The sequence below is a fragment of the Heloderma suspectum genome, chromosome 8 (genome assembly GCF_057233095.1).
Source record: "Heloderma suspectum isolate Gila_16-S chromosome 8, 16-S_ref, whole genome shotgun sequence".
Classification (NCBI taxonomy): domain Eukaryota; kingdom Metazoa; phylum Chordata; class Lepidosauria; order Squamata; family Helodermatidae; genus Heloderma; species Heloderma suspectum.
The window spans coordinates 48536060-48561941 of NC_139465.1; the positions used below are offsets into that span (position 1 = coordinate 48536060).

At 51.0% G+C, this 25882-nt stretch overlaps 2 protein-coding genes across 5 annotated transcripts; one reads left to right on the forward strand and one right to left on the reverse strand.

Annotated features, from left to right (window-relative positions):
- Positions 1–862: 862 nt before the first annotated feature.
- Positions 863–18773, forward strand: MATCAP1 (microtubule associated tyrosine carboxypeptidase 1). The gene is made up of 6 exons (XM_084812361.1): positions 863–1935; positions 11282–11425; positions 12316–12448; positions 13986–14291; positions 15409–15506; positions 16146–18773. Exons 1-6 carry the CDS (start codon positions 1378–1380, stop codon positions 16308–16310), a joined length of 1404 nt encoding a protein of 467 aa, XP_084668487.1. The 5' UTR covers positions 863–1377; the 3' UTR covers positions 16311–18773.
- On the reverse strand, positions 5837–25816 carry CIAO2B (cytosolic iron-sulfur assembly component 2B). 4 transcript variants are annotated; one of them, XR_014784649.1, is made up of 8 exons: positions 25635–25816; positions 24305–24384; positions 23499–23624; positions 21257–21302; positions 19716–19826; positions 16170–16375; positions 7627–7769; positions 5838–7444 (listed from the first exon to the last, which is right to left on the reverse strand). XR_014784649.1 is itself a non-coding variant. In XM_084812368.1 (6 exons), the coding sequence occupies exons 1-5, from the start codon at positions 25789–25791 to the stop codon at positions 19729–19731; spliced, it is 507 nt and encodes a 168-aa protein (XP_084668494.1). In that variant the 5' UTR covers positions 25792–25816; the 3' UTR covers positions 19390–19600; positions 19716–19728. The 4 variants fall into 4 exon arrangements, 2 of the variants coding, with proteins under 2 accessions (XP_084668494.1, XP_084668493.1); XR_014784648.1 differs by lacking the exon at positions 16170–16375 and having other exon boundaries at positions 5837–7444; XM_084812368.1 differs by lacking the exons at positions 5838–7444; positions 7627–7769; positions 16170–16375 and adding an exon at positions 19390–19600.
- Between the last annotated feature and the right edge of the window lie 66 nt (positions 25817–25882).

Below are 25882 nucleotides of genomic sequence, written 5' to 3' on the forward strand. Positions count from 1 at the left end.
TGAAATCTGTTAACCACATTTTTCTGTCTTCTGAACTGGCTTCTTGATGTATCTCTGGAAAGATATTGCCTGAAGCTGGACTCTGCATCCAGTTGTGGCACTGCAAGGACGTGGATGCCAAGGGCATTTGTCACACTGGCGCACGTGAGCTCCTGCTCCCCCCCCCCTTACGAGGACACAGGAACTGCCTTTCTGGGCCAGACCAAAAGCCCCGCAGAGTCTGCAGTCTGTCTGTCTGCAGCAGCAGCAGCCAGATGCCTCTGGGAAGCTCGGAGGCATGCAGGGCACAAAGGAGGTAGCCATCCTGCCTTGTTTGGTTTCCCCAAGAGGATCTGAGGTTTACTGCTCATGTACAAGGAAGGTCCATTCTCAGCACTCATGGTTAATGGCTGTTGCTGAACCCAGCGTGGCTCCTAGGAATTTCCCCAATTTTTTCTAAGAAGGGTCACCTGGGCAGATCGGAGCCAGAGTCCGTCTCGCCAGGCAGGGAGAGGGGTGGCCTTCACCCCTTGTTTTCCCAGGCTGCTGAGATACATTGTTACGTTTCTTCCGAAGCTGTGTTCACTTGTTTATTTATTACGTTTCTATACTCTTAAGATATCTCAAATGAGCCTGTTGCCTCTCTCTGAAGGCTCCATCGGGGCGTCCTAGCTGATGTTTCTCTTCCACGGAGAACTTTCGGAAATCGTCGCCCCTTTCAGAAGCCCCCCGAGCAGCTGACCGCTGCCAGGCTGCGGCGCCCTGCTGTCCCAAGCGGGGGCCCTGCTGCGCGCAGGAGGCCCCTTCCGGCCTGTCCCGCGCCCTCCGCCCACGGGCCGGAGCGCGGGGAGCCGGGCCGGGCCTTGCGCCCGCCCGGGAAGGAGAGGGGCGCGCGGCTCCGCGGCAGCGGCCTCGCTGTGCGCGCAGCATCTCCCCCGCATGGACCGGCTCCGGCGCTGCCCGGGCCCCCTCCTGCTCCGCAGAGAGACTCCTGGGCGAGCCCAGGCCTCGGCAGGCCGGCGCGCGGAGCCCGTCTCCCGCCAGGCGCGCAGCCGCACCGGGGCCGGCGGCCGCCGTGGCGCGCTCCCCCGCCTGCAGGAGCTCGGGGTGGCGCTTCCTTGCCTCTTCGCAACGCTCTCCTGCGGCAGGCCGGGCGGACGGGTCGCGCTGGGCCCGAGCGCGAGACCGCAGCCAGCGCGCCGCTGCGCCGCGGCCCTCTGAGCCCCGCGAGGGCCGCCGCCGCCCGCCTCGCGCTTTCGGGGCGGGCATGGGCGCGTTCCTCCCGCAAGCGCCGTTTCGGTGGCCGGTCTGAAGGCCGCTTCTTCGTCTTCGCCTGCGGAGCCACGCGGTCCCGCCGCTGCCTGGGCGATGCCTCCCTGAGCGCCGTCCCGGAGCGAGATGGTGCTGGACCCGGGGCCGCGGTCCTATCGGCAGCCGCCGCCGCCGCCTGACGCCTTCGGCGCAGAGCTGCAGCAGCGGAGAGGGGGGAAGACGGGGGGCTCCCCTCCGCCCGGCAGGCTGCGGCATGACCCCTTCGTGCCTCCCCCGCCGGGCGCGGACGCCTCCGGCCCCGGAGCGCGGGCCCGGCCCCCGTCCAGGCCCAAGGGCCGCCGAGGCGCAGGCGCCAGGCCGCCCTCGGGGCTCTGCCCTGCCCTCCGGAGCCCCTGCAGCTGGATGCGCCGGAGCGAGAGCATCTGTGCGGTGAGCCGGGGGGGCCGGGCCTGGGGGCAGATCCGCGGCGCCGCCTCCCTGCCTCACCTCCCCGAGGGCGAGGCCAGGAGCAGGACGAGGAGCCCTTGTCTGCTGGTGGCCCTGAGGCCGGTGAACGTCGAGGAGGAGAAAGCCCGGTTCCTCCAGGCCTCGCAGACCTACAACCCCCAGTTTGCGTACGGGCAGCCTGTGCCTGAAGCGGTCCTGGAGAAATACGGAGAGGCCTCGGGCCAGTTTATTGTGCAGGTAAAAATCCCTCCGCGCCGCCCTCCGCCCAGCCCAGCGGGGGCGGGCCTGCGCCTGCCTGCTGCCCAGCGGGAGGAGAGGGGCGGCCAGCGCGGGCCTTGGCCACCCGCGGACCGCGAGGGGGGGCAGGGAGGGGCACTTTCGCCGGCGCCCGAAGCGCGGCCGCGCCGGCGGCCCTGGTCGGCAGCCTTGCCAGGGAGGTCGGTATCGGGGTGCAGGGAGCGCAAAGCCTGGGGCCGGCCAGGTCTTCTGGGCGGCGGAGGGGGGCTGAGCGGCGCCGCCGAGGGGAGCGGCCCTCCTCCGACTGCGCGCCCCAAGCTGTGCTCGAGCTCGGAGCTGCCGGGACCCGACCTGGAAGGCCTAGCCTGAGCGGCTGCTGCCCCAGCCGGCGGTCAGAGAGGGGTCAGCAGCCCGGGGATCCGGGCCAAGGGCAACCTGCAGTGGCGCCTGCGCGCCGGGAGCTTGGCGCCCTGGCGCGCGTCGCCAGCCCCGCAGTGCCGGCCCGCGGGCCGGGGCAGAGCGCGCGGCTCGCGGTCGGGGCAGGATTGGGCTGCGGGCCCGCCCCGACTCTGGCCGCGCCGCAGCCTCTCCGGGATGCGCGCGGGTTGAGCCGGGGCGCAGGCCCGCCTGAGGCGCTTGTGCTTCCCGGGCCTCCTGTGGCTCCCCGCGGCGCTCCTCCGAGCGGGCAGCCGGGGCGCCCTTTGGGGGCTGGAAGCCGGGGCAAAAGGAAGCGGGCACGCGCGCCTCGCGAGCGGTCTGGCGGCTGCAGGAAGCTCTGGCTTCTAAGGCCGTTGGGGCTCGCAGGCTTGGGACGTGCGCCCCCAGTCCACGGGCTGCACTTCTGTGTTCAGGGGAACAGCCCCTCTGGGACGTCGTCGCTTCGGGGGGACGGATTCAGCAGCCCGGGAACGCTTTCCCATCGCAGCCCTGGCGCTATTCCGTTGGAGGACAGGCTGCTGCTGCCTGCCCAGTAGAGCCGGCCGTAAGAACGAGCATATTTTGTAGATACAAAGTCGCGTGCATAACTTCAGATTGTGAAGTCCAGGCCGCGGAGTACGAGGGTTTCTCAGGGAGCAGCAGAGATGAGACCAGAGCTTTTCCAGAAATGGAGTTGCGTTGAGAAAGTAAATAAAATTGCGATTTAATAACTGTGAAGACTGTCCCAGAGAAGGGAGGGCAAAAAAGGGGGAGAAGAGATGCTGCAGTGACTGCTTCAGGTTTGAAGGAGGGGGAAGATTGCGGTCGGAATGGAGAAAATGCCAGGGGGGAGGGAGTTACAAGCTTCCTTCCTTGCCTGACCACAGCGCAGGGAACTGAGGATTCTTGGCATCAGGCTAAATCCACACGGGAGGCAAAAAGGAAAGACCTCGCTACAAGCGAGAGTGCGAGAAAGAGCCACGAGAGCCAGGATTTCCGATCAGGTCAGGCCATGCTGGCCACAGCAAGAGCCTGTTCTGGAGTCACTGGGCGTTTTGGAGGGCGGGGTCACCAGCACAGGGACAGGCAGCCAGCTGGGCGGCCCAGAACTTACTTAGGCAGCGTGTCTGCCAGCAGAGCTGGCTCTCTTGGAAGGCCCCTGGGAGCCTCGTGGCGCTTTAGGGATCTAAGCCTTTGATTACAAAGACACAGGCATGACTGGGGGTGGGGGGAGTCATGGGACGGGGATGCTCAGGTGCGGAATGTTATTTCAGAAAGTGTAGGCTTTAGGTACAGTTTTAAGTACTCTTTATGAAGCGGAGTGCCAATTTCTGGCAGAAAGATAGACGCTCGAAATCTCAGGGCTCTCTATAACTAATTAGGAACAGAGAAAGGTTGAGCATTAATGATTTCAGGAGGTCCAACACCAGTGTATAGAACAGCCACTCCCAACCTGGTGCCCTCCAGGTGTTTTGGACTACATTTCCCATCATCCCTAGTCCAACAACATTTGGAGGGCACCATGGTAGACTGGGTGGAGGGTGGACACACACAGAGGGCAGAGACACCCCATTGTCCATTTCAATAGAGGGTTTCAGCAACAAACTTCAAGGGGATTCTATCTGACCATTCCAGACAAAATGGAACCTTTGGAGCCAAGATGCTCATGAGAGGACACAAAATGGAGGCAGCTGGTGCTCTCGGACAACAGTCACCAACATAGGCTCTACACTGGAGGCCCTTTCTTTTGTGAGATGCTGCTGTGCTGGTATTTCTCTCAAACACAATTGCTGATCTGTGGGCACATGTTAATGCGTACAGCCATAGTGTTGTAACTGGGAGAAATAAGGCGTTTGGAAGTTCATGCATGTTTTATCACTTCTGTTTATAGTGCAAGCACATGTCGCAAGCCACAGTATAGTGCTGCAGTTGTGAGAGGAGTGGATGGTCATGCTGCCATTTCAGGTTGCTTTTTAAAAGAAAGTCTGATAACTGCATGTCCAGCTTCACAGCTGCATAGGAATGCAGGCTTAAAAATAAAGTGTGTGGTTATTCACAGCTGTGCAGCTCTGTCGGTGCCCAGTAAAAAATAGCCATAGACAGACATGAATTTTGTGCTTGTAAATCCCTCTGAGGACAGCTTGAAGCAGTGGTCTTGGCTTCCTAGCATTCCTGAACCTCTTCTTTCAGAAATTAATTGACCCTGTGCCGCTCCTGATCCTGCTGGGTGAAGTGATTGTGTTTATTTCCCTTTCATTTATTACTCCTCCTTTCCTTCTTTTTTCATTGCTCTCCTCTGTGGCACTTGAAGGAGGTGGAGCAACCTCAGCCCTACTCACAGGCAGGCTGGCAGGCTCTGTCTGGAAAGACATAGGGGTGGGGGAGAATCATACAATAGTAGGGTTGGAAGGGGCTTACAAGGCCATTGAGTCCAACCCCTGCTCAATGCAGGAATCCAAGTCAGAGCATCCCTGACAGATGGCTGTCCAGCCTCGTCTTGAACGCCTCCAGTGTGGGAGAGCCCACCGCCTCCCTAGGTCATGGGTTCCATTGTCGTATTGCTCTAACAGTCAGGAAGTTTTTCCTGGTGTTCAGCTGGAATCTGGCTTCCTGTTAACTTGAGCCCATTATTCTGTGTCCTGCACTCTGGCATGATCAAGAAGAGATCCTGGCCTTCTTCTCTGTGACAACCTTTCAAGGACTTGAAGAGCGCTATCATATCTCCCCTCAGTCTTCTCTTCTCAAGGCTAAACATGCCCAGTTCTTTCAGTCTCCCTTCATAGGGCTTTGTTTCCAGTCCTCTGATAAACTTTGTTGCCCTCCTCTGAACCCTCTCCAGTTTGTCTGCATCCTTCTTAAAGTGTGGTGCCCAGAACTGGACACAGTACTCCAGATGAGGCCTAACCAGTGCTGAGTAGAGGGGAACTAGGACTTCCCGGGATTTGGAAGCGATGCTTCTATGAATGCAGCCCAAAATGGCATTTGCCTTTTTTGCAGCCACATCACATTGTTGTGATTCAGCTTGTGATCTACAAAATTCCAAGATCCTTCTCGCTTGGCGTGTTGTTGAGCCACGTATCCCCCATCTTGTAACTGTGCATTTGGTTTCTTTTTCCTAGGTGCAGAACTTGGTATTTATCCCTATTAAATGTCATTCTGTTGTTTTCTGCCCAGCACTCCAGCCTGTCAAGATCACTTTGAATTTTGTTTCTGTCTTCCGGGACATTAGGTATCCCACCCAATTTTGTGTTGTCTGCGAATGTGATGAGCATTCCCTGCTCCTCCGAGTCATTAATAAAAATGTGGAAGAGCACTGGGCCCAGGACTGAGCCCTGCAGTACCCTGATCATTACCTCTCCCCAGGTTGAGAAGGTCCCATTGAGAAGCACTCTTTGAGTCTGATTCTGTAGCCAACTGTGGATCCACCGGATCGTTGTTTCATCTAGCCCACTTTCAGTAATCTCTGCATTGTTATCTTCTTTTTTAAAATACTTTTTCTTCTATTTTTTATCTTTATAAATGAAATAAACAGTACCAACAACCTAGTCATTATCTACAATTTCCAACAATACAATATTCTTAGGAGGACATAGCAATAACGAAAAAGGAAAAAAAAACAGGAAGGAAGAAGAAAGCAAGAAAGAAAAAGAAAAAAATATAAAATAGTTACTTAAAAGGATTAAATTTAAACTCCATTACACTCAAACTTCAAATATCAGTCTACTTAAAAGTTGTACCTATAACACTGCCAATATTACAATTCAGTACAGCATAGATAATCAACCTTACATTTCAATATCATATCATCAGTCTTATAGCAAAGAAGCAAGCTTACAATTCATTTCCAGTAACCGTATATGGCCCTTCAGTTAATATATAATAGGAAAGCTTAACAATTTAACCAGCCAAAAATATTACTAATCAAAGTCTCATAATAATAGTAATAATAACAAAAAGGAAATTAAAAATGATAAATAATAGTAACAAATCACTAATAAATTTTATGCTATCTATATTTTAGATAGTGTCATTTCTAAATCTATATATGAATGTATACATATCTATACACACACAAACAGGAATTTTATTATACATTATATCATGTCTAATGTAAAAAAGAGGAAGTAAGAAAAAGACAGAAAAAAAGGGGGGATATATGTAAACAGCCTCTGGACTGGCATACTGCCCGGACCTTATAACCCAAACAAATCCGAAGTACAATAATAATTGAAAAGTTCCCAGCTCATGAGGCTGGGGAAGATGTCTTCCGTGCCTTACTTTGAACGCCAGCTAGCCAAGCCTCCGCCATTTCATGATTTAAAAACGTTTTCATCTGGCCTTCAAAAAGAATGCAAAATATAGCAGGGTATTTGATATGATATTGCAGATTCATTTGTCTTGCCTGGTTTCTCGCCTTGGTAAATTGCCTTCTTTTGTCAGCGATTTCTTTAGTGTAATCCAGAAATAACATAACTTTGTCTCGTGTTGCCCCCCCCAAGAAAAGTTCTCTTGCCAAGCACAAAATATGATTTTTTGTAGAAACTCTTGCAAATTGAACTATAACAGTATAGGCAGTCCCTTTGATGCCACGAATTGGACCTGGAACACGGTATGCATGCTCAATATCAAGTAAATAATCTGATGGCAGAGCGAGTAGCTCATGCAGAAATTTATCCAAGAATTTAGACAAGATTTATATCAGCAGGCAGATCTTTGATACCAAGGATATGCAGATTCGCTCTATGAGTATATGCCTCCAGTTGGGAAATTCTCACAGACAGGATATTATGGGAGGCATGCATAGCCGTCTCTTACGCAGACACCTGGTCTTGGACAGCATTAACCTTCAATTCCATCTTTTGGAAAGAGCTATTAATTAAATCCACAGCCCCTTGAAGGTTAGTAATAGAATCTTGGATTGTATCCAGTCTCTTAACCTGTTCTGCTAATTGAGAAGACAAAGTTTTTATCAGAGCCAGCAACTCCTCTACATCTCCTGCATCTCTAGAAACCTTTGCCAAGGGAGGGGTTGGGGGAGCTGGCGGTGGTCCCACGGTTTTTTCCTTCCCCTTGATGCTGCCATCCTCCTCTTCTGTAAAAAAAGCAAGTAAGTATAATTACAAACAAACAGTCACTTCAACAGATTTTGCAGATCCTCAGATATTGTTGGAATTTTTAATTCATAAATACTTTGGAATTCGTCAGCCCTGAAGTCTACTAATTGCATGGGAGTTTCAAAACAGCTTTGAGTAGATGACGCTCCGGAAAACTGACCTTAGAGTCCAGCTCTTCTGCTACTTGCCAGGGCGACATGGCTCCTACCAGAAGTCCCTGCATTGTTTTCAAGGTGCTTACAGATTGATTGCTTCATAATCTGCTCCAGAATTTTCCCAGGGATTGATGTCAGTCCGACTGGTCTGTAGAAGGTGGAGGAAAAGGTTGCAATGCAGGTTGTGCAGCTTTAAAGTTACTCTCACCTGTAGGAATTATAATACATAACGTGGTAGCGCACTTGAAACTTTAGGGAGCCATCCTATGGCTGCTAGACAGCAGCTAGATGGCCATAGGATATGCTGTTTTCCAGGAACCAACCTCGGAGCCCACGCTCTGAGGTCCGTTCTCGGAAAACCGACCTTCCCTCACTTCCGCGCTGCCTTGGATGCAGTGCAGAACAGCCCCATCCTCCACGCTCGCAAGAGGAGGACGCAGCAGCTAGAAAGGGGCGTGGCTGGGGGCGTCCCGGGGTGGGGAGAGCGTAGCTGCCTGTACGACACATCCAATGTGTTGTACAGCACTCTCCTTCCCTGCTCCATGCTCCTGTGGCCAGACAGCCGCAATCGGCTGTCTCGCAGAAAAATCAGGGCAGGAGAATCATGGAGGGAACGATCCCCTCCGTGCTTCTCCTGCCCTGCTTTGGATAGGTGGTCACCTCCGAGTTTGGAGGCAGCCGCCTATCTAGACAGGATTGCACCCTTAGTCACTGGAAAACATGTCTGGGGAAAATGGAATATTGAGGCAGAAAATGCAGGAGGATAATGGCTGGGGAGTGCGTGGTGTGCTTGAAAGTGGGCCAGGTGTTGCAGCAATGGTTTAAAAAAAAAACTGGTCTAGAAGGCTTTGTTCTGGCACTGCAAAATGGGAAAGATGGAGCTTCACTTTCTGCAGGAAAAGGACAGCAGGGATAGAGGGATGCAGAACTTGACCTGGGAAGGTGTTTTATACCGGGTCATAATGTTAGTTCATCTAGCCAAGCACGGTTAGCTTAACGTCTGTTCTGGCTAAATTGGTTGAAAGCATAATTAAAGAAAACATAAGTAAGCATATAGAAGGACACGCCCTGCTGAAAAAGAATCAGCATGGCTTTTGCAAAGGTAAGTCCTATCTCATTAACCTTTTAGAGTTCTTTGAGAGTGTCAATAAACATGTAGACAGGTGATCTGGTTGACACTGTTTACTTGGACTTCCAAGAGGCCTTTGACAAAGACCAAAGACTCCTGAGCAAACTTAGCAGTCATGGAATAAGAGGAGAGGTCCTCCTATGGATCAGTAACTGGTTAAAGAACAGAAAGCAGAGAGTGGGAATAAGTGGTAAATTCTCCCAATGGAGGGAAGTACATAGTGGAGTCCCACAGGGATCTGTATTAGGACCAGTGCTTTCCAACCTGTTCATAAATGACCTGGAATTAGGAGTGAGCAGTGAAGTGGCCAAGTTTGCTGATGACAACAAATTTAGGGTTAAAACAAAAAGGGATTGTGAGGAGAATAATTGAATAGTAGGGTTGGAAGGGGCCTACAAGGCCATCGAGTCCCAACTCCCTGCTCAATGCAGGAATCCAAGTCAGAGTGTCCCTGACAGATGGCTGTCCAGCCTCGTCTTGAATGCCTTCAGTGTGAGCCCACCACCTCCCTAGGTTATTGGTTCCATTGTCGTATTGCTCTAACAGTCAGGACGTTTTTCCTGATGTTCAGCCGGAATCTGGCTTCCTGTAACTTGAGCCCATTATTCCGTGTCCTGCACTCTGGGATGATTGAGAAGAGATCCTGGCCTTCCTCTCTGTGACAACCTTTCAAGTACTTGAAGAGCGCTATCCTATCTCCCCTCAGTCTTCTCTTCTCAAAGCTAAACATGCCCAGTTCTTTCAGTCTCTCTTCATAGGGCTTTGTTTCCAGTCCCCTGATCATCTTTGTTGCCCTCCTCTGAACTCCTCTCCAGTTTGTCTGCATCCTTCTTAAAGTGTGGTGCCCAGAACTGGACACAGTACTCCAGATGAGGCCTAACCAGTGCTGAGTAGAGGGGAACTAGGACTTCCCGGGATTTGGAAGCTATGCTTCTATTAATGCAGCCCAAAAAGGATCTCCAAAAGGATCTCTCCAAATGGGGAGAATGGGCATCTAAGCGGCAAATGCGGTTCAATGTAAGGAAGCATAAAGTGATGCACGTTGGGGCAAAAAATCCCAACTTCAAGTGTAGCCTGATGGGATCTGAGCTAGCGGTGAGTGACCAGGAAAGAGATCTTGAGGTTGTGTTGAATGAAGATGTCAACCCAGCGTGCGGCCACTGTTAAAAAGGCAAGCTCCACGTTAGGCATAATTAGAAAAGGAATTGAGAATAAAGCTGCCAATATCACACTGCCCCTCTACAATCTATGGTGTGGCCACACTTGGAATACTGTGTACAGTTCTGGTCACTGCTCCTAAAAAAAAATATTGTAGAGTTGGAAAAAGTGCAGAAATGGGCAACTAAAATGATCAAGGGGCTGGAGCATCTCCCCTATGAGAGAAGATTACAACAGCTGAGCTTGTTTAGCTTTGAAAAAAGGAAGGTAAGGGGAGACATGATAGAGGTCTACAAAATTATGCATGGTGTGGAGAATGCGGATAGACATTTTTCTCCCTCTCTCAAAATACTAGAACACGGGGTCATCCCATGAAGCTGATTGGTGGGAGATTCAGGACAGATAAAAGGAAGGACTTCCTCACACAGCGCGGAGTTAAACTATGGAACTCGCAACCACAGGATTTGGTGATGGCCACCAACCAGGATGGCTTTAAAAGGGGGTGAGACAAATTCCTGGAGGAAAAGGCTATCCAGAGGCAGTGAGCCTATGTACACCCGTTAACTGGGGAACATGGGTGGGAGGGTGCTGTGCCCTGCTTGTGGTTTCCCGGTTGACAGCTGGTTAGCCACTGTGAACAGAATCCTGGACTAGATGGACCCTGGGTCTGATCCAGCAGGGCTCTCCTGATGTTCTTAAGGTCTCTTGACTGTCAGCAGCTCTTCACAGTCTCGGGTACAGAGGGGTCTTCTTAAGATCCTTTTCATTGGGATTGAGCCTGGGACCTTCTGCATGCAAACCAGGGGCTCCGCCACGGAGCTTACGGCCCTCCCACTTTGAGCGTTCAGGGGGTGTGATCTCCAAGCCCCTCTGAAGAACACCGTAGTCTTGCTGGCTCTGCCCAAGGCCCCATTGAGTTTCCCTCTGTGGCCAACCAGATGCCTCTGGGAAACCCACAAGAAGGGGGACTGCAACTGCCCCCCTCCCCTTCATGTAGCTACGACTCATAATCATCGATACCAGTTGCTGAGGAACATGAGCAGGAGAGTGCTAGTGCACTCATGTCCTACTTACGGGTTTCGCCATCTGGTTGGCCACTGTGGCAAGAGAAGGCTGGACTGTATCGGCCTTTGGTCTGATGCAGCACAACTCTTGCATTGCAGGGCCCTCGCAAATGCCACCCGAAAGAAAGACCCCTCTTGCTACCTTCATTCTGGGTCCCCTTGATCCCCACTGGCGATTGTCAGGTCCTCTTGGAAGTTCCTGTGCAGCTGTGGTGCGACACAACCGCCGCATGTTGCTTGCTGGGCTGTTGTGTGCCGTGAGGTGGGGGGCTGGTTTTGTGATGGAAGTCTGCCATGTATGTGTTGCAGGCTGTTGGAATAATTAATGCCGTCCTGGAAAAGTACGGAACCTATGAGAGCTTTGAGGCATCCAATGGTGGGAAGCTGCTCAGCAAATGCCAAATCTGGTCCATCACCAGGAAGTACATGCAAAAGGAAGGCTGCTCTGGAGAGGTGAGTCCAAGGCTGGCTACTGTGCTGTCCAAGTTGTGCACCTGAAAGCCCTTGCAATGCCTTTGAGGATGCTAGGGTGGAATTCTGGGATCATGCAGCATTTCCACCCCCAGCTGTAGTTGCTCAGGGTTGCATTCTTCATGAGTCAGGTGTTCAGAGGTGGCTTTTCTGCAGCCAGCAGGAACTAGGCTTCAGTTTGACTTTAGAGTGGGTCTCTTCCCGTCAACATCTCTACAGTGGACAGTGTTTGCTTGATTGTGTTCTGTGGATGCCTGTGCAGATGCTGAGGTGTGCTATGGAATGAGACTTCTTCTATGGAATGCCCATCTTCTGGAAATCTGTCTGCAGCTCATCCAGACAGCAGCTTTTGGCGGTGTGTGCAGGAATGCCCCACAGAAAGGCAGGTGCATCGGGCAGCCATGGGGACTGCACACTTGTGCTGGCCTTGTGCTCATCTCTGACCGCTGCATGGACTGGCAGAGACCTACAGTCCAAGACTAGAGAAAGCTGAAAAGTGAGCACACACACACCCCTTGTCTGAGCTGCATGGTGTCCAGGGGCCAGGTTTGATTTTTTTTTCCTTAAATGGGCTCTCAGTATTTGAGGATAAATATTGGTATATTCTTGTTGGGTACCTTTCTACAGTAAGCGTGCCCTGGACTTTCATATTTTGTTTCAAAATTGCTTGTTACCCCTCCTGAGTCTAACCTGCAATTCTAACGTCCTGCAAGAGAAGCCTCTTGTAGTATCACGTGGTTTAGCACGCTCCAGGAGAGAGCGGAGGACAGGAAGGCCTGGCGTGCTCTGGTCCATGGGGTCATGAAGAGTCGGACACAACTGAACGACTGAACAACAACAAAAAACAGTCCTTCCCTCTTGTCTTTTTCCAGGTGGTGGTTCAACTCACAGAGGATCTGCTTTCCCAGGCGGTGATGATGGTGGAAAACAGCCGCCCAACTTTAGCCATCAACCTGTCTGGTGCACGTCAAAACTGGTTGGAGGGCATGCTGCGTCATGAAATCGGTCAGGCACAACCCCTCCTCTCCATTGCACTGAGCACAACCCCATACTTTGGAAATACATAAAATGAGCCAGCATTATGGGTGTGGTGGGGGTTGGAGACTGAATTATCTGCTGCGATTTCCCAACTGTGCTGGATTACCCAACTGGAGAGCATGCATGGAATTTTGAAACTCAGATGGTGCAGGTATTTTGATAGGGAGATTTTGGCAATAAAGAATGCACGAGAAGCCAAGGAATTGGCTGGCTCGCGCAAACTGATGTGTGAAGCAAAGCCCTCGGGTTCCTGCTTCTTAGTCCACGGCCAGCCATGCTGCACTCTCCCTTCAGCTGCCTTTCCCCTGGGTTGCATGCGTCTGTATACTCCACCCCCCTCAGCCAGCACCCCTTTGCAATCAGTCTGCTCTGCAAACATATTCCTGCGAGAGGCTTAATTCCAGCCAGACTTGACCCCTTCCCTCACAAGCTGGACTGCGGACATCCTGGCAGCTTTGTTTCCTGAGCAGCTGGAATGCTCGTTCCAGCTCAGCCAATCAGTGTAAGAGGCTTCACTGCCATATGCAGTACAGTAGAAATAGAAATGCCATCTAAGACGAAGGATGAAAACAGGAGTGGAGGCAGAGATTTTGCTGCTGTTTGAACTCTGCAAAGACACACCCAAAGCCTATGGACTGAGTCTTGATGGGCTGTTCCTGTTTGATCCTCCTCCTCGTCTTTCAGTGCCTGTTTGCCTTTGCATGATATGGGGGCATAACATTAGATGGGATGGGGACTCTCCATATCTCTTCTGTGCTGCAGAAACAGACCCCAAAGAACAGAGGAAGACATGTGTTGGCTGAACGTAATGGCCACTCTACAAGTTCTGCCCCGCCTTAGTGGCCAAGGAAAGTTCTTGGAGCCACCTCTGAAATCCACCTCCATCAGGCTGCTGCAACAATACAGGAAGTGTTTTCAAAGCGTACTGAATGAAGCTATGTAGCAATGACTTGGTCTTTATTCAGTTTAATAGCTTTATTTTTTTAAAAAGTTTAATCTGTAATTCATTTCATGGCCTTGAATGTTTTTCCTTTCCAGTTTTTAAGGCTGCTAACATGCCTGTTTTAATTCCCCGTCCATGAAATGATACTGTGAAAGAATGGCCAGTTTTTCAAGGAGCAGGAGTCCTGCTGTGCTTTACATTTTTTAAAATTAGATTTGTACCTCACCTTTCTACCAAGAAAAATGGCGCTCAAGGCACCCAACCTCCTTCTGCCACTTCTCTGGCTTTCAATTTCAGCAGGCATATCTGCAGCCATGAGGGCTAGAAACTTGCTCTGGAAAAAACAGCAACAACTTGGGAGACTTGCAAGAGGATGAATTCTGGGCCCAATACAGAATTCTGCAGTCTTGGGGATTGTAGCATAAACAGAGCCTTGGAGGTAGTTTCTGCCCGTGTGATCAATTGACTTGCAGAACAAGCTGGAAGTGGGCGGCAAATTTAAGGAAAGCCAGTTGTCAAGGAGGAATACTGTGCTGGAATAATACCTCTCTTCTTGCTTAGGCACCCACTATATCCGTGGGGTCAACAACAGCCACCAGCCCTGGCACAGCGTGGAAGGCCGCAAGCAGTATGGCCTAAAACCTGCTAATCCCACAGAAGAAGGCCTGGCGAGCCTGCACAGCGTCCTCTTCCGCAAGCAGCCCTTCCTGTGGAGGGCCGCTCTTCTCTACTACACGATCTACCAGGCCAGCCGCATGTCCTTCTGCGGCCTCTTCCGAGACTTGGCACGCTACGTGCAGGATGCCAGTGTGCGGTGGGAGTACTGCGTGCGAGCCAAGCGGGGCCAGGCGGACACTTCGTGGCCAGGTAACAAATGGCCTTCGGCTGGTGGCGTGAGCTACTGTGAAGGTTGACCTGGGAACATCAAGCAGACTTGGCAATGGGCCGTGGCTCAGCGGTGGGACACATGCTGTGGAAGTTCCCAGGTTTGATCCATGGCTTCTCCAGGTGGGGCTAGGAAGGAGTCCTGCCTGAAAGCCTGGAGAGCCGCTGTCAGTATTGACAGTACTGGGCTGGATGGACCAGTGGTCTGACCCTGTGTACGGCAGCTCCCCACGTCCGACAATGGGTGTCTAACTTTTGTACCCTGATCACTCAGAAGCTGGCCGTTTGAAAAGTGGTTTCCAAGAGTTCCTTTGCTGTTTAGTCGCTGGAGCTTTGATGACCTTTGTCCTTCACCCCAAGGACTGGCGGCCGGCGGAGGGAACGTGCCTGTCGTTCAGGGCTGGGGAGCCTCTTTTGGCTCTAGGGCTGCATTCGCTCATTGGAAACCATCTGGGGTGTGGCCGTGCCCCACTGGTGGCTGGGCTTAGGAGGCTTTTAAAACCCCCGACTGCCATATATGGGGGCATTGGGGGTGGCAGTGTTGTAACACATGGGGGAGGGTTGCCACCCCGCGGCAGGGAGGGCAAATTGGGGTCTCCACTGGAGCAAGAGGCAGCTTTTAAAAAGAACAGCTGCTGCAAGGGGCCGGGGGGCTCATGGGCTGCTTCTTGCGCACAAGCTAGCAAGTCTCCATCCCTGCTGTCGTTGCATCTTTGAAGGGCACCACCAGTCCTTGTGCATTGCTGTGCAACAGAGATTGCACTGGAGATGTTCCTGTAAATACTGTCCTTCAGAGTTAGATTTCCACTTTACCGCACTGCTTGTAGTTACCCAAGTCAGCAACAATACACTCAGAAGCAGAAAACCTGGTCCCCTCGCCCCCCCAGGAACTCATTGATTCCCCTTTCCAGAGGGGAGGGAAGTCATGTTAGTCTGTTGCAGCAAAACTAACTGAGTCTTGTGGCACTTTAAAGATCACCTGCAGCATTTGTATTTTGTGCCATTTCCGAGTCATTTCTGGTGGATGTCAGTGTAAAATGAAAACCAGGCCCCGAGTGTCCTGTTTATATCAAACACGTTGCTTGTTCTTCTCTTTCAGGGTGTTTCAGTAAAGATCAAGTATACCTGGATGGAATTCTCCGGATTCTGAGACATCGGCAAACCATTGACTTCCAGTTGCTGGCTGCACTGGGGAAGGTAACACCTGTCTCTTTCTGTTGGGAGCATGTGGGACCTCTCCATCCCATAGCCCATAGGGCTCTTCTTGCTTTCTCTTTGGTGCTGCTCCCAAGCTGGGGGTAGATTAGTAGGACAGGGAAACTATATTTTGTGTTTATGCCAACTCTGTATTGTTATCCGCCTTGGGAGTTTGGTGAAGGAGTTGTGAGGATAAAGCCGAGGGAGAGAACCATGTATGGAGGAACCCTGGAGGAAAGGCAAGATATAAACCTAAGAAATAATTCCTCACAACAGTCCTGTGAACGAGCTGCACTGAGCTTTGTGCCCAAGGGCCAAATTGCAAGACGGGCACCCATGTTGTTCTCATGGCAAAGAACTGTTTTGGGGGCTTTTAATTTGGGGAGGAAAGACATGTATGTGGGATGGAAGAGTTCAGCTCCCCTCTCCCAGCTGCTTTTAACCAAAGAAAAAGCAAGATGGTGTGAAGGCCCAGTCACAGATTCCCCACATCATGTCTGTTTGGGCCCCTGGTGGTGGTCTGAGCCCAGGGAAGCCCCCTCCACCAGACTGGCTCTCTAGTTATGCAGTGGTCATCACAGACAAACTGAAACCTGCTTGAGAAATGGTGACTTAATGTGCAGGTCCTCTTTTTACCAGGTCTCCTATGAAGATGTGGATTACCTGAAGAAATATGGGATGCTGGAGAAAGCCCGGATCCCCCACTTCATGCAGGACCTGGAGCGGTACATGCAGCAACTCAACCACATCGTCACCACCAACTGCCTGAGTGACGAGGAGCTGGAACAGCTGCTGCCAGACTGAGCCTGTGGGGGAGCCACGATTCCCTCCAGGCTTTGCTAGGCAGATCATGCTAGAACCACGGAGCCCTGGGTTCCAAAGGAAGATTGTCTGGTTAGCCTGCTGGAAATAGTTTGATGGCACACAGCTTACTATTTATTCTTTATTTATTGGTATCTGTGGTTGAATATTAGGTGGTGAACCCCAACCTGAGGCAGAATCTTTCAGCTGCCCCAGAGGAGATCTCTGTAGTTTCTTGTCGAGGGCTTCAACCTGGAGTCATGTATTCTTGAGCCAACTGCTGAGATCTGTGTGTGGGATGTGGCACATTCCTCCTTCAGCAGGGCACATTGGTATGAATTTGTTTTGATTATGTTAAAACAAACAGGCAAGTAAGGAGAGCTGATTGCTGCGCATTTGCAGGATTTCAGTACTGGTTGCCCAGTTCAACCACCTGTGAATTTTCCCCTCATGGCTTGAAAGAGCAAATATTAAAAAGTGGTGCTTAATGGCCAGTACAGAAGTTCCTGGTTTCAGCTACCCAGGGCTTAGAGGTAGAATCCACTTATCAAAAGCAGGAAAATGTCTTCAGATGTGTTTGATAACTGCAATTCAATCAGGCTCCATAAGTTAAGGAAAATGTGTCTTGTTGCATCTGGCAAAGGACCATCTAGGCCAGGGGAGAGCAGAAGCTACATTGGGACCTACTGATAGATCTCTGGGTGAATTGCAGTAGATTTCCAGGGGTTTCTGACTCCCAGTTGCTTTGACAATGAGAAAAGGGCTCCCCCACTTTCTAAATTAGGCTGCTGAGATTGAGGAAAGCTTGAGGGGAAAACAAGGAGCAGATTTTACTGTAACAGGTTCTAATACTGAAAACAAATTCCTGGGCTGAGCATGTGCTTGAGACACGCTTGTTCCTTAATTCTATGCTGCACGCAGTGGACCTCAGGGTCCTAGTAAAAAAACAAAGTGGATCCTGCAAGAAAGCCTGCCCCCATATCTGATTGTGGCCAGGGTCATTTCCTACTGTGGTCAGCGAGCCAGGCACTGACCTTGTAGCAACACTTAGGGTGCAATCTTATGGGGATAGGCAGCTGCCTATCCAATGCAGTGCAGGAGAAGCATGGAGGGGATCGTTCCCTCTGTGCTTCTCTTGCCCTGCATTTGCGGCTAGACTCTAGCTGTGAGAAGGCGGCACGGGGGAGGAGGCTGCCAGAGGACACACAGGATGCGTCCGTACTGGCATTTCCACCTTCCCTGCCCCGGAACGCCGTTTTGGCGGCTCTGCGCTCCTCTTCTGAGCGCGTGGCTGTTCTGCGCTGCCTGCGAGGCAGCATGGAAGTGGAGGGGAAGGTCGGTTCCCAGAAAGCCGCTGACTAGCAGCCCTAGGATTGCTCCTTCCATGTATTACTTTAAAGACTTTAATCCCTGAATACAGAAAGCCACCTTCCACAGAGCCAGACCAATGTCCCCAAGTATAAACAAGAAGCTCCCGTCCTTTGACAAATTTAATTTCTTGACTAGCATAAACTGTTGTTCGTGGTCCACATGTGTGGTGTAACAAGGGTGCACTGTGGTAGCTTAAGCTATGTTTATAAAAACTACATTTGTTTGTGCCCAAAGTCTTCGGAAGAGTAGCAGTCTTGAGGGCAGAGGAGGAGAGATGATCCCCTAGAGACCAACAGGCAAGGTAGACCCTCGAGTTGCGAGGGTGGGGGCGTGGCAAAGCAGCCAGCAATTGGAAAAAAAAAAGGGCGAGAATGGGTGTAGTTTGGGTGTAGAAAACAAAAAGACCTAACCAACCAATGGCATGAGCCCAAAATGGAGCTAAGCGTTTTCTCAAGCAAGAAAGAAAAAGAGCAGAGCTTAGCACATGCAAAATAGAAATGGTGAGACTGAACCAGTTGGATTTGAACCAGCGCGAAAGTGTCCCCTGCTTTGGCCCATTGCCACTCCTCCTTGGCCCCCATGGCAATGGGGCTTAGAAGAAACAAATGGAACCTTTTCCCCGTGGCCTAATTGCTGCATTGGGGGAGGGGAGAAAGAAAACAGGTGGTTCACTGCTTTGGCAGCCCTCAATAATCAAAATGGTTCCTCACTCCCTGCTGTGGAACGGGTGGGCAGAAAGTAGATCTCCAGATGTTTTGGATTTCAGCTGCCAGTATTCTTGATCACTGGCCATGCTGGCAGAGGCTTCTAAGAGTTGAAGTCCATCTGGAGATCTACCTTCTGCCCGCTCCTGCTGTAGAATACCTCTGTCCACCACATCATTTAGCCAGGCAGTATTGCTACCTCAGTGGGGGTGATGCCACCTTGGCTCAGACGGTGTTGGAGCAATTTCCCCTTTTGTGCTCCTTTGGTGTAAACAAGGATTTTGATCCCTTCAATAAAAACTTCTCTGTTTTTATCGTGCTTATGCCAGGAATCTTTATGCGCAGGTAAGTTCAGATCCCTGCTCAGGCCTGAAATGGGATAGCTGGTTTTCTGCTAACTGAAAAGGAAGGCTGCTGTGGGCAGATTGCAGTAGGCCCCTCCTCTATCGATCTGTCCTCGACTAATGAGAGCCAGCCCCATCCAGCTGTCCTCCCCTTTGCCAGTCCCCTGCCAAGCAGCTGAGCATGAAACTAGAGATGTTAATGTAGAACCTTCAAGCTGTCCTCACTGCATCATGTTCTTACCCATATACAGATGGCTTCCATCTACAGGCTAAAACAGCAGCCAAGCTGGCTTGCAGCAATGAAAACTGGGGACTTCATGCAACTCCTTCACAAAGACTTTGCTTGAAATGTGCCCGCTTTGCACATGCTCTGAAGCACAAACCTGCAAATCTACAGCTGTTTCTAAACTGCAGTTATCATTATGTCTGTTTCATCTGGCATAACAAGATTATAAAGTTTTGTCCAGATTGAAACCTGTTCAGGAAATATTGTTGTCTAAAGTCAGATGCTTCCCATTCCCAACAGCTGAAAGTGCATCCCTGGTGCACAATTAAAATGAGATTCTACTTTGATTAGTTAAACCTCCTTCAAAATGGTGGAGGGTTTTTCTCCTTATTTACTAAGCCATCCAAAGACAATAATGATGATTTGTCAGTGGGAAATGTGGCTAAACCAGGCACATTCAAACCTTTATTTAAACTACTTGGCTTTATAAGAGATCCATGTTCGTGTACAGCCCTCCAATTACATGATAAACATATACCTCTCTTCCAGAACCAAATGGTTCTTAACTTTCATAATGTGTTTTTCAGATTCACATCACTTCTAGGCCAGTGCCTTTAGGTCAGCTTGAAATAGTGAAGAGTGTTGCCTCTATTTGGAAAAGCAAATGAACTACAATTATTTAACTTAAGACACATGTACAAGCATACAACGGTATCTTGTATAGATACGGAGCTGTACTTCAGCACATCCTGCCCATGCTTACACCGATATACACTTCAGGATCGTCCAGCCAAGCACTGGTTCACAACTTCCAGCAAATGGGTGTTCTCCAAGGCAGCTGCCACTCTCTCTTTGTCAGCGAGTTGCTTGTTTACTGTGGAAAACAATCCCATGAGAGTTCCATGGAGACATCCACCATCCATATAGCTGAAGAGCTAGTGCAATCCCCTCCCCTGCCTATTCAAGTGATATTTAAGATTCTTCCCTTCCAGCATGGAAATGTTTCTTTGAAAACCTCCAAAGACTGCACCATTTCCATCCTGGGCAGTTTATTTCATTGCAAGGATGTTCAAAACTTGGCCAGCAAAAACCCTTTACACACACACCCTGCCCACATTTAGCAATGTGAGTCATCTGTGCTTGCATCAGCAATCCGAAAGAAAAAGAGGAGCAACTTGTCCAACTTGCAGAGAGACCCTTCCTTGCTTGCCTGAAGACAGTGTTCGCTTGCCACTGGTGTGTGTCTCTTTACAAGCCTGCCTCTCAAATCCTGGTGTTACTATTTGGACTGCTCTGCTGCTCTGTCTGTTCAGGGCGAGTTGACAGAATCTCTAAAGCAACAGAACGTGTCCTTAAAAGAAAAACATTTACTACACCACCTCTGCGATAGCAGTGATCTTGTTAATGACACTTTTCGGTCATGAGGGGGATAATTAAAGGCCTCAGAAATTTGCTCATTTTTATTTGACAGCTATTTTAGCAAGTGGCTAACCATAAAACACATTCTACTAAACAAAAGGGCTTATTTCATCCATTGGAAATCCCCAAATTTAAACTCTACCAGCATCCAGTATTCTCAAAGCCTTGATATTTTTTTCTTTAGTGACACTTTCCATCAATTTACCCAGAACAGACATTAAGCTAACCAGCCTGTAATTTCCTTGATCCCCTTTTAAAAAAATGGTGTTACACTGGCCACTTTTCAGTCCTGTGGTACAGATGCTGATCTTGGGGACATTTTACATATTTTTCTGAGATCAGCAAGCCGAGGAGGAACATACTCTGCACAGACACATTCTGAGAGCCAGTGGAGCGAGAGAGATGGAACCCAGCTCCAAATTCAAATCCCCACTACCCTATCATGAAGCTCACTGGTGGCCTTGGGCCGGTCTCTCAGCCTATCCTTTTCACTAAACAACACAGTGAGTCTGATCACAAGATAGCAAAGAAAGGCTCTCAAAACTGAATCTGCTTTCTGGTCATTTAAACATGCTACTGCTGTTGCTGCTACATCCACAGAAGGAGAGGGTCGTCTGGTCTTTCAGCATCAAAACTACAGAACAGCCTTTGCATGTGTTTGCCAAATCCCCCAGAAAGAGATCCAGGAACCCTGATGCTTTTGTTGTTCACTGGCTGCAGTGAAGTTTTTGGGGGCTGGAAGGCTTTTTTCGTTCATCGCATTTCATATGTGATTTTTTAGTGGCACATTGCTAGTGAGCTCCCAGGAACAGAATGCAATGCATATCTATATGGAAATGTAGGCAATTTAGTCTGAGCTGTATTGCATGGGGAATTAAAACTTACCTGCATGCTCCGAGGCATGAGTCCCAGGTGTTATGTGAACATCCACCTGCAGGGGAGAAAAGGAGACCAACATATCTGGGTCACCAAGAGTAAAATCCAACACAAATCCTATCCTTAGAGTAGACCCACTGAAATGAATAGGGTTTAATTTAGTCATGACTAACTTAAGTCCCCTTAATTTCAATGGGTCTACTTTAAGTAGAACTTATGTTGGATTTTACACCAAATATCCTCACCACCTTGGGGTCAGACCAACCTGAGAAATGGGTTCCCACTCTTCATCAATTAAAGGTAAAGGTGTCCCCAACCAGTCGTGTCCAACTCTAGGGTGCGGTGCTCATCCCCGTTTCTAAGCTGAAGAGCCAGCGCTGTCCGAAGACACTTCCGTGGTCATGTGGCCGGCATGACTGAACACCGAGGTGCACGGAACGCTGTTCATCAATAACATCCCCTTAATTTCAGATTCCAGAAGACTGATTCAGGCCTCTCAGTCACACATCCTCAGAATTATAAGAGGACAACAATCTTCCTTTTGTTTGGTATCCCTTGTGGGGGGTGGGGTGTTGTCATGGCATCACCAGTAGCAGTTTATTCTTTGCTGCTGGGATAAATTGTGCACCTGGGCATATTTGGTCACTGAATATTGGCAGGCAATCAGTAAGCGGAAGGATGGGGACTGGGTTGTATCCTGTTCCCCACCCAGGCAGGCCCGCTGAGCAGAATGTGCCCATTGACTCTTCTGGCAGCAAGGTACAGATGTACTCTGTTGACCTGTTTGATCTGCATGGCTTTCATGTGGCAAAGAGACACGAGCCAGTGACAGACCCAGCACACAAATGAGACTGCCCATGCTCCGCCCAGATCAGCATTTCTGACCAGCACTATTGGGCTCCCAAGCCAAGCAGTTGGCCATGTTTTCTAGTCTTGCAGCCGCAAGTATCAGCTTTCACCGTAAATCTAGTAACTCAAAGCTCCTGGAACCATTTCCTCACCTGCACTTCTCATCCCAAGCTTTTCTTCCTGGATCTTACTAAGGCTCTAGCTTCAACTGTATGGATCTGCTATCTTTTCTTCCTTCGCTTTTTACAGAGAATTGCTAATTTTTTGCATTCCATCATTTTCTAAGTTGTTCTCACCCCCTCCCCCTGCTTCTGTGCTGCTTTTTCCGACTGTGAAAGCAACTGCAGCACATGATAAAGTGCCACAGAAACACCTGTCTGAGGAAAGTTCTTGGTGACACTGTTAGGGAAGTCATGCCATTTCCTGCTTGTATTGCCAGGGGTCCCTTCCCCCATTACTTTTAAAACAGCACCTTTTAAACTCCAAAAGGAGCATGGGCTGCATGGATCTTGCAGATGCAGAAGGCAATGGCTACGCAGTGATTTCTTCCCCTCTTCCACCACCCTCAGGTTCTTTGATATAAATAAAGGGGAGAAGAGAAGCAAAAGTTCCTCTCCTTCCACCCCATTTGGTCTCTTGCCTGTCAAGAGCTTCTGCAATTGGAAGTCTGTGGAAGCAGTGAATGCTGGAGCAAAGCTCCCATTCCCCTCCCGCACAATAGTTGAATTAGCCCAGATGCGACAACTGTTTGTTTTGCCAAGTTTCCCTATCCCACTGGTGAGCAACTGCACAATTATAGTATTAAAAATGCAATTTCAAAAAGGAGCCCTTAAGGACAGACGGGGCTTGTGCTGCAGCTCCTCCTGTCCAGCACTGCAGCCAAGCAGGGACTGTGCTCCAGGGGCAGGCAGGCTGCTTGACTGGGGACCCTTCCTAGGCAGCTCAACCCTTCTCGCCTTTGTGCATGTTTAATTTCTAGCCACCTCCCCTTCATCTCCTCCCATTAGTTTTGAGCAGTTTGCAACATTTTAAAATATGCTAACACAGCACTTTGAAGTCTTGCTTGATTCAGATTTCAGTCCTGGTGGACTTACTTCTGAGTAGACATTCCATTCAGTTATTACATTTCTATACCGTCCAGTAGCCAAAGCTCACTTTGGCTCTTCCTTTAAGGTAGCATCCTAAGTCAGTACTGTGCCTCTCAGTTTCATCCGTGCCATGGGGGTGGGCAAGGCAGGACTGCAGTAAAGCTATGTCACAGGCCAGGTGGAACAACAGGTCACCCAAGAGTGATGCCTCAGCAGCACTAGAGGGCCACAGCACCCACACAAGGCAACCAAGCATCTCCAATGGTTTTAAAAACATCATTCCTCCTGTGCTTCATTCGGACATCTGCACTCACCTTAAATCTTTCAGGGAGGGATCTAATCAGCTTCACTTTGATTGACAGGCCGATTAGCGTCGCCATGCTGCAGTGTGGAATCGTGGGAGTGAACTCCACCGACACAGCACTTTCGGCATCGTTCACCTGCGAAACCCATGCCACCGCCACCACACACAGATTGATTAAGGAGAATCTTGCCATGGGACTGAGCAAAGAGCGGTCAAAGCTCAGCATTCCATCTGCTAGCATGGCCAGCCAGATGCAGGGGCGGAGAGGGGGACAGAATGCCATAACTGCAGGGCATAATGGCAGCTTTGGAATGTCATGGCTGGTCATTGCCAACAGACTTTGATGTCATTATATAAGAAGTCCCATCTGGCGTCAGCGGGGGGACGACAACATTTTCTTATTAAGAACCCACAAGAACAGTCAACTGGGGGGTGGGGCCAGGGCCAAGAGTGGATGGAATTTGCAGTACTGCGTAAGAGGAGGCGATTCCCAGAGGGGCTGACTGCAGAGCAAGAAAGGGGGGCACAGTGACTGGAGAGCAAGATGACAGTGAGGTCTGCATGAAATTGGGCCAAGAGCCACAGGCTCCCCCATCATGCTGTGCAAAACTGAAATGGCCTGCTCTCCCTGAAGCAGCCATGTCCCCAAAGGAGTTACTTCTTCCTGCCAGGTTTGCCAGTCCGCAGGCCAGTTTCCCAACCTGGGCTGCAACCCAAAGCAGTCTCTTTGGCTCTTTCAGTGCTTCTAGCAGAAGAGGCACTCATTCCTCTCGAAGTATAGCTCTCAAGTTTGGAGGAGGCTAGGACAACACTCACCTTGATTCGAACTTGTTCCACAACATTCAGCTCTTCCAAAGTTAAGGGATGTTCTGGGTCATTTATGGACCGAATGAGATGTAGGAAGTCAAGGAAAGCACTCCAGCAGCAAAACACCCCTGGTTCTCAAGATTGGGGGGCAGGGGGAGATGGTGGATAAAGCCACAGGCCTTGTGGGGACTCTATTATTCATTCAGACAGGAGTTTCCCAAACTAGGAGGACTTCTACACCAGCCTTCCCCAACCTGGTGCTCTCCAGATGTTTTTGGACTTCAACTCCCATCAGACCCAGCCAGCATGGCCAATGGTCCAGAATCCTGGGAGTTGTGATCCAAAACATCTGGAGGGCTCACCAGAGTTAGAAAGGCTGCCCTACAAGAAAGGCAATTTGGTTGAGCCTCCCCAGCGGTAATAAAAGTAGGAAACAGGTGAGCCTCTTTAGAGGCTGACTTTATGTTCTTGAGAAACCATCTCTCGCCACCTCCGAAGGCAACTGTCACTCTCGTTTTTTATCTGAGAACATCCCATCCGAGATTGCAGATTGGCAACCTGAAGTTCTCACTGAAGAGACCGCCAGGGTTCCAGTGTTGTGCTTTATAATTTTAACTGCCAATCCTAACACACACGCGCTCTGCATATACTTTTATCTACTGTGCAAAACTTTAGGTGCTTTGGGTATATTAATATTATCAAATCATCATTAATAATAACGTGGACCATCACATTCAGGGGACTTCTGAAGAACGTAGCCTTTGCTCATCCTGACAGCGACTGGCACTTCCCAGGTTAACAAGCAGACCAGAATTTGATGATCTGCCGGCTTCTGCTTAGAAATGCTCCGAGAGAAAACGCATTTAGGCAGGTGCGCTCTCAATGCCGGTCAATCCAGAAGCGGGGCCTTCGGGTGAGCAGGCGCAGGCGCGGCAGAGGCCAGCTTCAGGCTTCCCGCCCACGGCCGCCCCGCCCCGCCCCGCCCCGCCCCGCCCTCCTCGCCTCTGAGGGCGGCAGGCGACGCCAGACGCCCGCCCCGCCCGCGCGGGCTCACTTTCTTGGGCCTCCCGGCCCCGCCCGAGGTGCTTGGCGCCGCCCCCTCGGCCCGGGCCCTTCCCGCTCTCACCGGGGCGCGGCAGAGCGCGAGCGCGCGGCGAGGGGCGGCGGCGCCGCGGGGCCTGGGCGGGAATAGCGCCGCAGGCGGCCGCGGGCGGCGCCCCCCGGGCCTGGCGCCCCCGCCTCGCGGGGCACACGCGCCCCGCCCCGCCCCGCCCCGCCCGCGCTGGCCTCGGGAGCCGCCCCGGCGAAAGGGCGGCCGGGAGGCGGCGCGGCCGGATATCGAAGACCTCCCGGACGTCGAAGGCGTCGGGCAGCTCGTCGTCCTCCTCGCGCGCCGTGACGGGCCGCTCGCCCTGGCGCCGGTAGACGAGCGGGTTCGCGTTCTCGAGGGCGGCGCCGCTGCCTGCCGGCGCGGCCGCGGCGGCCGGGCCCACCATGGCTGCGGGCCGCGCTTCCGGCCCCGCCCCCGGAAGCGGCCTCGCTGCTTGCGGGCGGGGGGCGGGCGCTTGTCCGGGGGCTCCGGGCGGG

What these genes read in the sequence shown, in the direction of transcription:
- MATCAP1 (XM_084812361.1), top strand. Translation starts at nt 1,378, where the DNA reads ATGGTGCTGGACCCGGGGCCGCGGTCCTATCGGCAGCCGCCGCCGCCG. An exon ending in CATGCTGCGTCATGAAATCG is followed by an intron (nt 12,449 to 13,985) that starts GTCAGGCACAAC and finishes CTTCTTGCTTAG; the next exon opens with GCACCCACTATATCCGTGGG. An exon ending in GGCGGACACTTCGTGGCCAG is followed by an intron (nt 14,292 to 15,408) that starts GTAACAAATGGC and finishes CTTCTCTTTCAG; the next exon opens with GGTGTTTCAGTAAAGATCAA.
- CIAO2B (XM_084812368.1), bottom strand. Translation starts at nt 25,791, where the DNA reads ATGGTGGGCCCGGCCGCCGCGGCCGCGCCGGCAGGCAGCGGCGCCGCC. An exon ending in CGACGTCCGGGAGGTCTTCG is followed by an intron (nt 24,385 to 25,634) that starts ATATCCGGCCGC and finishes TTGACTTCCTAC; the next exon opens with ATCTCATTCGGTCCATAAAT. An exon ending in TGGAACAAGTTCGAATCAAG is followed by an intron (nt 23,625 to 24,304) that starts GTGAGTGTTGTC and finishes TGGGTTTCGCAG; the next exon opens with GTGAACGATGCCGAAAGTGC.